This window comes from Hippocampus guttulatus, chromosome 1 (genome assembly GCF_054856545.1).
Source record: "Hippocampus guttulatus isolate MCC_2025c chromosome 1, RoL_Hgut_1.0, whole genome shotgun sequence".
Lineage (NCBI taxonomy): Eukaryota > Metazoa > Chordata > Actinopteri > Syngnathiformes > Syngnathidae > Hippocampus > Hippocampus guttulatus.
In genome coordinates this window covers 16,723,838-16,736,027 of record NC_141261.1, presented here as the reverse complement: position 1 = coordinate 16,736,027, position 12,190 = coordinate 16,723,838, and the positions used below count along the sequence as shown (strand labels likewise).

At 41.6% G+C, this 12,190-nt stretch overlaps 1 protein-coding gene across 2 annotated transcripts; it reads right to left on the bottom strand.

Moving 5' to 3' along the window:
* Positions 1-674: 674 nt before the first annotated feature.
* On the bottom strand, positions 675-11,409 carry LOC147210688 (glucose-6-phosphate 1-dehydrogenase). 2 transcript variants are annotated; one of them, XM_086114815.1, is made up of 13 exons: positions 11,336-11,409; positions 7,624-7,745; positions 4,986-5,023; positions 4,748-4,856; positions 4,438-4,655; positions 4,092-4,250; positions 2,921-3,046; positions 2,663-2,756; positions 2,402-2,588; positions 2,070-2,305; positions 1,881-1,957; positions 1,670-1,762; positions 675-1,591 (listed from the first exon to the last, which is right to left on the bottom strand). In XM_086114815.1, the coding sequence occupies exons 1-13, from the start codon at positions 11,355-11,357 to the stop codon at positions 1,501-1,503; spliced, it is 1,572 nt and encodes a 523-aa protein (XP_085970941.1). In that variant the 5' UTR covers positions 11,358-11,409; the 3' UTR covers positions 675-1,500. The 2 variants fall into 2 exon arrangements, with proteins under 2 accessions (XP_085970941.1, XP_085970951.1); XM_086114825.1 differs by lacking the exon at positions 11,336-11,409 and adding an exon at positions 11,174-11,329.
* Positions 11,410-12,190: the final 781 nt, after the last annotated feature.

Sequence of the window (12,190 nt, the reverse complement as noted above, 5' to 3'; positions counted from 1 at the left end):
TTGGTGGAATAATTGTTCTGCACACAGAAAAGGTTTCGCGGCATTTCATCAAGGTTGAAAGAAAGAAAAAAAGGAGGGTTCATAACATTTCTTGATTTGAAACATAATTCATGTTTTTCCATATAAAAGGTAATTGTGTTTAAAATCTCCATCCAGTAATCGCAATGCATTGTGTGTAGCAGACGTTTCGTCAGATGAGTCGCTGCAGAAAGCCTAACTGGTTGTTCTAACTGGTCCTCCCGCGTTAACATTCCCTTTCTGTACACCTTCGAAAGCAATGGCTTTTCACTCTACATTTTCATCGAGCTGTCACAGTTGTTCACTGTACGCTGTCGAGATGACAGGAAATAAAGGAGCAACACGCTCAGTTTCCTAGCTCATGAAGATTTGAGTTTGGCTTGCTGTTGACCTGCGTTAACATACCCAGCGTATCTAACAAGTCGTGATAAGAGTGCAATAATATTTTACCCAAGTTAGAGCCACTCTCAGCACCAAAGTAGGAAATGTGGTGGTTAAAACACTTGCATGTTTCGTTAAAAGGAAATCTCTGGAATTATCTAGGGCAAAAAATAGATACAAAAGCTGTGTAGCAAATGCTGCGGTAAGCTTACAATATATATTTCTATCTGGAATTACAATATAGCGCTTGAATAAAACTTCTACCATGAAACGTATTCATACAGAAGCAAAAGTAGTTTATTACGCATGTAGATATAGTAGTAGTGCTAGCATTACATGACTGCAGAACAGAGCAGCACACAGTTGGTCATTACAAGGACATTCAAAGATGTGGAAACCTGCTTCACTTTTCTACATCTAAAATATGGAATGAACTTGAATAAGTCTGAACATGTAAACAAAAGGGAATTGCAATCAGAGGGAGGCTAGTTGAGAGCGCTTGCCTTCTCGCCCGAGAGGACACTTAAGACTATTCCAATAAAAATGCTGCAAAAGAAACTATCAGCATCCTCCCGTGTGTCTATTTGCAGGAGGCGATCTTCTGATCACAGGGAGAGAAGGTGGGAAAAAAAAGAGAATGGAATCAAAGCTTTGTGGTGATACAATCATAATGACTTTTGCTTGTGCACAGTACTTCATGTGGTAATGTTTTACATTACCATCTTTTTGGTAAAGTTTGAGACTGCTGAATGTGACCGTTGACGAGCTTGGGAGCCAGTTTATCAGACTTATGTGTAAAAAAAAAAAAAAAAATCATTTGGTTTTAATTGGTTTTGTTCCCAAAATAAGTTACCTGTTCCCCACAACCAACCAGATAGTGGGATAAAGTCATGATGCCAGCTTGGGTAAATTCCTCACTCTTTTGAACACCTGATGCAGTGGCGCAGACAAATAACCTGTTTACCTGAGATATAATAACTGGAGCCACAGTATGGGAAAACCATCACTCTGTAAAAGCATGTTGGGACACTGTGTGGCTCAAACGTGGCACACCCCTCAAACTATGCTACCAACCTAATTACTCCCTAAACTCTGCATAGCTCAAAGTTTGTTGGGGTTCACCCATACATAAGTGCCTTCATAGCGGAATCCAACTTTCTTCACAAGGTCATCTGCTTCTGCTGGCCCCCGGCTGGAAGGAGGGAGGGGGATGGTCAAAATGTGTTTGTGATGTTTACTTCCAATTGAGGATATAAACACTGTCACGAACCTTCCATATGTGTAAGGAATCGGTTTTGGCTTCTCTTTGTCAATTTGGTGAAGGAGCGGAGTGAAGATCCTCCAGGCTTCCTTTAATTCATCACTGTAGAAACGTGACAATCTTTTAATATTTGTACCATTTTTAAAAAGGCACATTAACTGCTTGGGTAGGCACCGTTAATCCTACCAAACAGATCCAACAGGCGACATTGACTACAGACCTGCGTACAAAGTGCATCTGACTCCCACAGAAGACGTCCAGAATGAGACGCTCATAAGCATCAGGTAGCTTCACATCCTACAAAAAAACAACAAAAAAAACAAGGATGATCATGTGTTGACAGGTCGAACCCCTATTTATAATGCGTGCTAGCCTTCCATGCAGCCCAATGAATGTCGAGAACGCATGCCTTATATCTGCTCTTGTAGGTGAGGTCCAGCTCTGTCTCCTCAGGGCTGAAGTACACGCCAGGTTTCTTGCTCATCATCTTGGCGTAGACGGCTTCATTGGGTTGCACACGGACCACCAGCTCATTGCGGCGACACCGATTTCCAAAAATGTCCCCCGGTACATCTGTGAATTGTAGCCGAACCTCGGCCTTCCTCTCATTTAGAGCTTTTCCGCAGCGAAGGATGAAAGGAACGCCTGAGGAGGTAGCAAATGTTGCAACTTAGATCCGAATAAGTGCAAGCGACAGATTTGGTTGTTGTGGAGGTTTTCCAAAGGGCGACCCAACTTTACCATCCCAGCGCTCATTGTGCACATAGAGCACTGCTGTGGCAAAAGTGGACTGAGTGGATCCTTTGGGGACTGTGGGATCATCGAGATAACCGAACTTGGCATCTCCTTCGCCCTCTGGGTCACCCACATACTGACCCAGCACCACATCTGACATTAAAATTGGGTTGATGCATTTCAGCACTTTGACCTTCAAGAAGAAAAACATATCAAAAGAGTAATTCATGAAATCCCATTTTGTAGCGATAAGAAAGAGCATTGTACCTTTTCGTCCCTGACATCATCAGAGCTGGTGGAGGCTGGTTTCTCCATGGCAACCAAAGACAGCAACTGGAGCAAGTGGTTCTGCATGACATCTCTAATCAGGACAAAGAACAGGAGATCACAGAAAGGAAGCTGCGACGCCTGCCCCGCTGCACGTGATCACGCTGATTAAGACAGCTGATCATGTGGCCGAATCAAGTCTTCTCTTCCTAGTCAACAGCATAGAACTGCAGCGTAATTACAGTTTTGGTCACTCACCGGATGATTCCAAAGTCATCGAAGTAGCCTCCTCTTCCCTGAGTGCCAAAAGGTTCTTTAAATGTCAGGACCACACAGGCCACGCTGTCCCTATTCCAGATAGGGCCAAAGATGCGGTTTCCAAATCTGTAACCACAGCAAGTTGAATGTCCTTCAGCGGCATAACAGACGAAAACACAGTTGTTCGTGACAACAAGCTTCTTTTCTTGAATGACCATGTTTGGTTTCTTGTATGATATTGGCAGGGATCTCAACCCTGAATCAACTGAAAGTTAAGCATTTGAAAGTAATTCCTTAATTGAAGAACAGATACACATGATCACAAATTCTGTCAGATCTAAATTGCTCCTTTACACAGTATGCCTATTGCCATCATGTAGGTCATAAGACAGATCAGATTCTGAGAGGTACTGATTTAACAGTTTATTACTGTGGTTATCGTTTGCAGTGATGGGTCATTCCAGGCCCCCCCACCCCCCAAAAAATCTGGAAAATTTAACCAAGCACATTTTGATTTGAATGAAACTTGCTTTACTTTTTGATAGTGAGGGCACAACACTAAATCTCAAATTTTAGATCAATCTGAGCAGGGGTGTGCGAGCTACCAAATTTGAAGATGTTCGGCAAAAAGGGGCTTTGGCAGCTTTCCATCTCAAGAACTACTGGGTCAATCTTCACAAAACAGGTATTGTTGGAAACAGAATTTGACAAGGATTCCAAATGCACAATCGTTTTTAAGATTGGTGCATATATGACCTAGGCCTGTTGACCCTGAGTTTGACCATGAAATTGCACTTGTGGATCACATGACCCTAACAAATTTTTTTCCCATGAAATGTAATTTCTCAAATCTTCTCTGAAACATACAAATGATTTAAGATATGTACAAAAAAAAATCATCAAAATTAAAATCAGATTGGTTAAACCCACTGGATGATTTGGCACAGAAAGACCCTAATGTAGGACTGTATTGCTTTCAGAAATTGTTTCAGCTATTTTGGTGACCTTATGTAACAGAGAGAAAAGGGAGCATTACGTTTTGGTGCAACGACCGGTTTACAATTTTTGCATATCTCATGGTGTATTATCTCCAAAAGTGTGGGTGACCATCCCAAATTACAGAATTTTCAAGTACACAGAGAAATCCCTGTTTTTTTTTTTAACTTCTTACCGAAGCACCATAAGGTTCTGCACCATTTCTTTGCCTAGATAGTGATCTATACGATAGATCTGGTCTTCTGAGAAGAGGGAAGAGAGGTGAGCAGACAGCTCTTCAGAGCTCTGAAGGTCATGTCCAAAAGGCTTCTCTACAATCACTCGGGTCCAGCCTCTGCAAAGAACAGAAGGGGCATCATTGCAAGTCATCATTCACATCCAAGCCACGACCTGAGCTTCTAGCATATTGTACAGCATACGAAAGCAGGTCGGCTACCGCCTGCTTGGGAAACTTTTCTTCAAAACATCCATCCATACACTAGCGCACGGCAAGCGAAATGTGGAAAAAAGCGTCGACTGACATTTCACCCATACAGTGCTGCTTTATGTTCTTGGTAACATCGTGGTAGACTGTGGGCGGCAGAGCCAAGTAGAAGAGCCGGTTTGCCTCCGATCCTCCCGGCAGAGTGAGAATGTGTTTATTGAGATTGGAGAAGGAATCATCATCTGCATATTTGCCACTTATGTATGAGTTCCTGCTGAAGAAGACTGACAACCGATCTGCTTCAGAGTCTGCCACCTAGGTCAGGAGATGAACAAGGGGGGGGCGGGGGGTGATACCAGTCAATCACAGCCAGTGGACATTGCAAAGCGTTGAAAGAGCACTACTACCTTGAGGTATGGCATGCACGCAGTTCTGATAGCGTCAACTGTCAGGTCAGAGCGAGCAAAGCCAATGAAAAATGTTTTTTCTGGGAGGAGACCGTCTCTGAACAACCACCTGGAAGAAAACTTTCAGAAGTGACTCAGTACCTCTAGAAGTACTAGTCAACAGTGGAACAGTACATGGCATCACTATTTGCAATATAAATACATGTGAGGAATTTTTCAAGCTCAGAAGTTGACTGACCACAAAGTTGGGTAGATTTTCTTCTTGGCCAGATCACCCTGCAGGTCCAAACACATGTAGATTTTAAAATATTGTCAGGGTCCCCTGCAAACTTATTCAAGTCACCCTGCTGAACAAAGTAATGACTTGAAACAAGGGAACAGCGAACAGCTCTTCAACACCCCAAAAAGGAAAACAGGTGACAAAACAAATTCTTTTAAGCAAAGGGAAAATTGCTGAAAGTGGGTAGAATAATACTTAACGACTTCAGTGTCAATGAAAGGTTGATGCTGAAAACGATGAATTGCATACTATTGATGTCAACTCAACATATCCAACATAAGCATTGCATCAAATACAAAAATAATTGAAATATTGGGTTGAAGGGCAGCTGAAACGCTGAACAGGAATCAGTGGTACTGAAAATAAATAAATGGATGGTGATGCCAGAATTTTGCTTGATGTTTGCCATTAAATTCGATACAGCAGCTGTTCCATTGATCTGCCATTGAAGCGACCTTAAAGAATTTTGCTGACAGCCATTGACATGTCAAAAACACCACACCTCAAGTGCAAACAAAGCAAGAGAAACGATATGCATATGTACTGGGTGTGCACCGACAGACTAATTGCTCGTTCTTGAATCTTGACATTGTTGGAAAAAAATGACGACCCAAGTTTCATTTCATAGCGTCACAACCTCAGTTAAATCCACTTCCTCATCTTCCTCTTGTGGCCAGCAGGTGGCAGCAGTTTTTACAATTCTGTAATATTGTACTCAAATCCAACACACAGAAAGCAGTTCCATGTGGAGTTCAACTCAAACTTTCTGGAAAAATGTGCTTCCAAAGCTAAGCAAAACTTAGAGTTCAACCATGATGATGTTGACATCACATAAATTGTCCGTTAATCTCATGAGATCCCAGCTCAATTAGCAGACAAGTGTAATCCCAAGTGTTTTTGGCAAAGCAGCATCAGCTGTCGTGAAAGTCTTTGGATGATGGCATCAAGTTCCCGGTTGTGGCCTTGGTTTCAGCATTGCACGATTTACACAAATAATATAAACATTAGATGAATCACACGTCTTCAATAATGCCTTGTTCATTGTTAAATTGGCCAAAGGACTTGGTGGTGAAGCAAGAAATCGTGAAAAAAGGGTGGAGTGGGAGTGGTCTGATAAATCATGGTTGATGTTGCCTTTTTCACTGCTATTTCTTTGTCTGTTAATTGGGGCTCAGGAACAAATCACATCTCTCCTACCCTTTGATCAGTCCTCCATCCATGAATGAGCAGCACCACAGACCACTATTCACTTTTGCTGCTAAGAATTTAGCAATCTGAAATGGTAAGAATGTGTTCCAACTTCCTGTGTTAAAATAGTCAACTGTGCTTTTTGTGTGTGTTCAAATAGATGGCAGGTGCTCTGGTGACATTGTAGAATGGACAGCAAGTCGAAGCAAAGAGGAACCTCGAGGTGATGCTTTTGAAAGCTCGGTTTACTGTGCAGCCCTTGCTTGAAGGGGCTTGTTGAAATCACTTTCAACATTTCCTCAATCAGATCATGTGCAATTACTGCAGTATTTTTGGAAGACTTACAACATACGTTTTAAAGGATTGGTACAGTATGTGTCGAGAGGCAATGCAAGGGGAACAAGTTTCAGATGCCTTTGTACAAGTTCAAACAGTATCACTTGTGCTGACATAATCTAAATGCTTTGTTTCACCAAAATGTCCACTAATCCATCTAGGAAAGAGCCAGGTGAACCAATTTTAATAATATGGGCTTGTGTATTTAAAAGAAAAAAAAAATCTAGATTAGACAGTGATTTAACAAATATTGTATATGTCGGGTGAAAGGAGACATAGAATCGCTCCTCTTTCAGCTATAACTATCAAAAAACAAAGCGTATATAGGAATGGAAAAAAAGATATTACTGTTCATGTTGATTATCATATACTGCATTATATTTTTATAATATCCTGTTGTGAAGTAGTTACCTGAATGCAGGTCTGGAAAGCATCTGTTAATCATTAAAATTATATTTCCCCATCCAGTAGGCATTAGAATTAGGCTTGACTGGACATGATCAGGATTTTTTAGCTGATCTTGGATCAGTGAGTTAAAAAAAACATAACCGATCATCAATCTGATCAGAAGATTGATCATTATGTGACTCCCGTTATAGGGACCGGCCTAGCCCTTGAATGCTATTCATTGCTTATATGAATATCTGTGATCTGGGTTTGCCTCAAGATGTCAGCTTGCTGGACTCGTCCGCGAGCTAGCTTGTACTCACTCGCGAGCTTGCTCATTAATTCAAAACAAAGCGGCTTGCAGTGTAGTAATATTTAACACTACTTGTTTTATTGTGGTCTATATAAAATAATCTCTTCTATCACTATGATTTCAAAGGTAAATAAATTTACCGCTCACAAAGTGATTGCCACACACACAAAATATGGACTGGCCATTGTGGTCTGCACGGGAGATTTTAGCCACTTTGCTTGCTGTGTCTTAGAAATTTCTTCTTTAGTAATCTGATCAATGCCATTATTTTGAACTCACGTCTCAGTTCCGCCCGTAAGACCAGGCCCAATCATTGAACAGTCAGCTAATTTGGAAAGGGACACACAGCTGTAGCCACACTTCAATTCTCACCGAGGCTCCCATGATGATAAATACATGAACGTCGGAATGTCGGAACTTATGATCGTCGTGCAGCTCCTTCCTCAGCTCCCCGAACACCTCGGAACGTGAGAGGGGAATGTTGCTCATTTTCTCTACAAAATAGAAAATAAAGGGGACAAGGCATGTGATGCAGAGAATGGACGGATGGTTAAAAACTGTGTTTCTTCACTTGATAAACCAAACATGAAGAGTGCAAGTGGAATTTGATAACAAAAAAAAGTTTATCTAATCTTATGTGCTCATGTTGTTGGTTGGTCTCTACATTACGACTCATTTGTACTTTCCACTCCTTACTTTGTCAACATAGGATTTTTTAACCTCCTTTGATGAAAACATGAAGTAGAAAAAGACCTCATTAAAAAGAGTTCAAGTCGACTATGCTTAAGATCTTGATTGATTAAAATCTCTGTGACAGTTGTGTGAAATAGTATTTGTCCCCTTCCTGATTTCTGTGTTCTTTGCATATTTATCACTAACAAAAGGTTTCAGCTCATCAAACCAATTTTAATATCACACAGAGACTACCAAAGGAAATGCAAAATGTACTTTCTAAATGAAAAAAGAAAATTTAATTAAATTAAAAATAAAATCCAAAACTACCTGTTCCGATGTGAAAAAGTAATTGCCACCCTTGTTAGATCACTCCAGCTCCGGCCTTCCTGTGTGGAATTTGCATGTTCTCCCCGTGCCTGCCTGGGTTTTCTCCGGGTACTCCGGTTTCCTCCCACATTCCAAAAACATGCATGGCAGGCTGATTGAACACACTAAATTGTCCCTAGGTGTGAGTGTGAGTGCGGATGGTTGTGGGACTCTGTGGCCTGCGATTGACTGGCAACCGGTTCAGGGTGTCCCCCGTCTGCTGCTCGAAGACGGCTGGGGTAGGCTCCAGCACGCGCCACAAACTTTGTGAGGATGAAGCGGATCAGAAAATGGATGGATGGATGTTACATCACAATGTAACTGTGACGCCAGTTTTGGGAAAGCTGAGTTCAATTTCACAGGCAACACTCTAGCACACTAGTTTTGTTGAATCAAGAAATCACATAAATAGAATCTGTCAGACAAAGTGAGGTAGGCTACAAGATCACAAGAAACAAACGCATCATGTCATGAGACGAAGTAATTAGGGGGAAAAAAACTTGAAATCTATCATTCTGGAAGAGGTTACAAAGCCATTTCCAAGACTCTGGGGCTTCAGCAAACCACTGTCAGAGCCATTATCCACAAATGGATAAAAGTGTCAGTAAATGGTGGCAAATAGTGGCAAACATTTCCAGAAGTGGTTGACCAGCTGCAATTACACTAAGTGCGTGACGACGATTCATCTAGGAGATTGCAAAGGAACCTAAAACGACACCCAAAGAACTTGAGACCTCGCTGGCCTCAGTTCAGGTCGGTGTTCACGACTCTACCATAAGAAAGACACAGGCCAAAAATGGCATCCAGGGGAAGAGTTCCCAGAGCGAAAAACACTACTGTGCAAAAAGAACACAAAGGCTTGTCTCACATTTGCCAAAAGGCATGTTGATGATCCTCAAGACTTTTGGAAAAACATTCTGTGGACTGATGAGTCAAAAATTGAACTTTGTGGAAGCTGTGTGGCGTGTTACGTCTGGAGTAAAAATTGGAAACATTCGATAAAAAGAACATAATACCAACAGTGAACCCTGGTGGTGGCAGTGTGATGGTCTGTGGCTGCTTTGCTTCCTCAGGACCAGGAACAACTTGGTGTGATTGATAGGACAATGAATTCTGCTGTCGACCACAATATGCTGAAGGAGGACGTCCGACAATCAGTTTGCACCCTCAAACTCAAGCGCTCTTGGATCATGCAGCAGGACAACGATCCCAAAAAAAGACCTGCAAGTTCATCTCTGAAGGGCTCGAATAAAACAAAATTAAGACTTTGGAGTGGCAAGTCAAAGTCCAGATTGGAATCCAATCAAGCTGCTGTGGTGTGACCTTAAAAATGCCGTTCGTGCCAGAAAGCCCTTGAATATGGTAGAGTTGAAGCAATTCTGCAAAGAACAGTGGATGAAATTTCCTCCACAGTGATGTGAAAGACTCATTTATCGCAATTATCGCAGATGCTTGATTTCAGTTATTGCTGCAAAAATGCCACAACCCGTTATTAGGTTTAGGGGGAAATTACTTTTTCACAGAGGGTCAGAAAGGTTTGGGGTTTTTTTACTAAATAAAAGGGCATTTAGAAACTGCATTTTGTATTTTCTTGGGTTGTCTCTGTGTGACATAAACATTGGTTTGAATAACTAAAATCTTTGTGTGTGATAAATATGCAAAGAACACAGAAATCAGGAAGGGGGCGAATACTATTTCACGGCTCCTTAAGGCAGAAAAAGCAGGAACAGCAGCAACCTGAAAAAATGTTAATCAGAGAGCATTAATGACAATGACTGATGCAACAGATTTGGAGAAGCAAGATATTCCCAATTTGGTGCCTTATAAGATGATTGATGATTTTGGCTCCAAGAATGGTTTGCTACCAAAGTGTTGTCCCTTTTTGTGCCAAGTTGTCAACATGAGTATTGTATGTAAATTAATTTTTACTTTTGGACGTAAGTGCATTTCAGAATCTGCTCTTTTTATCTTACACAATGTATTTAAATAAATGACTCCAATCCCTACGTCAACTATTACCAGATACTTTTTTAATGCAATTTATACAGAGTGTACTGTTTTTGAACTACTGTATGTGGAACACTTCTTGAGTCCTTTTATTGAAAAGTATTAAAACAAAAAGTAGAAATAACATTATCACTTTATTAAACATTGTGAGTATTTTAACCCCCCATTGACAATAATGTAATATGCCATGGGAATGCATATGCCCTATGCCATTTCTGGCGAAGGGCGTATTGTGCAAAATTACTTCCTCGTCCAATTATTCTCCACTCAAAGTGCAGGTGGAGGAAATTCCACCACTTTGAGTGGCAAGTAACAAGTTCCACAGTACTTCCTGGACTACTGCATCATTATTTTGGCATCAGCTTTGTCGCTTTGGATCAATATATCAAATCAGACGTCGTTTAACAGTAATAAACAAAAGACTGCGAGAGCACGTGGGTGGAGGCTCAACGTGCTAAAAGCCCTCCACAGCGACTACAACTCCCGCAAATAGCCCGAGACAAACTATAAGGATATTAGTCAAATCCTCGACTAAATCCCCTATTAAGCGGGGATCAACCTTTCCGCCATGCACCTTGATAGATGACCCAACTGGTCAAATCTTTGAGTCCATTATTCGGTTCTCCGTCTATTATTTCAACGGCGAAATGAAACGCTAGCGGCGGTTTGCAAAAGCAAAACGAAGTAATGTTTGCCTGTGATACTTTTCGGAGAGGCATTTTGCAACGGGCTGCCGGGGACCGAAAGCGCCCTGCCATCAGTGCTTAGCTTCACGTGCTGTTATGACAACACAAGCTGCTTCTTCCAAGCTAGCAAGAGGCGCCGAGCTCTCCCAAAAAAAAGCCTATTCAACGGAAATAAAAGTGTTACTTACGTGGCCGTTGTCAAGAAGAAAAACGCACCACAACAGAACACAGTTTGTGTGCGAAGAATACTGTACACACGAAAAACGCCAGCGAACCGGGACGATGCGCTACTTCCCCGTTCAAGTGACAAGGCGGAATTGGGCGATGTTATTGGTTTGCGAGGAACTCACCAGCGCTCGCTCGAGTTCCCATTGCTGCGGGGTGACGTCGCGGCCCAGCTAGTGGGCGGGGCGACAATGTGCAGCACAAGCACGCCACCTGCGCGTACACGCGAGCTCTTGCCACGCGCATGAGACACGGAAGTTTATGCTAATGGTGATTAGAAAATGGATGGGAGTTTTCGAGAAAAAAAAGAATTTAATCATCATATAATTCGATTCGAGCAAAACCATCAACTACTATTTTAATGAGCTATTTATTGGTTTTATCATATATTCTGCTGGGTTTGGAGCAACCCTGCCACAGTTACGTGGGCACCTGAAAAATATTGCTGAATAAATCCTTTACAATTCTTGAAAGTTAAACTTTATTTTAAGACAGAGATGGACAATCCTGGAAAAATCCTTCCAAGAGTGTATTGAGACATGGCAGAGAAGCTCCGGAAAGGTGTGATAGACTCCAGGGAGATTAATTTAAAGGCGAAAAACTTGTTTAGATCTCAACCATCTCACCAGTTATTGCCCACAACTCGTATGCTAGTAAAGGTTTTCCTTGGATTTCATTCAGGTGGACAATTGGAATAGCTCAAAAGAAGGTAGCAGTCATTTCTAACCTTAAAAATGTTGTACCATTGTTCAGTAAATGTTTTTGAACATTTGTGGGAAATTGGAGGCAAAAAAGAAGAAATTCTTCCCAAGTGAAAAAAAAGCAGCCTACTTCCATACCAAACATGGCATCAAATTGATCCTTTCACGTCTAGCGAGGACTGATCCCGTGTTAACCCTCCAAACAGTGTTCCACTGTTCTACTGAAGACAACCCGGGGCTGGAGAAGTCTGAACATGAAAGCCAGCCGTTTTTCCTTCA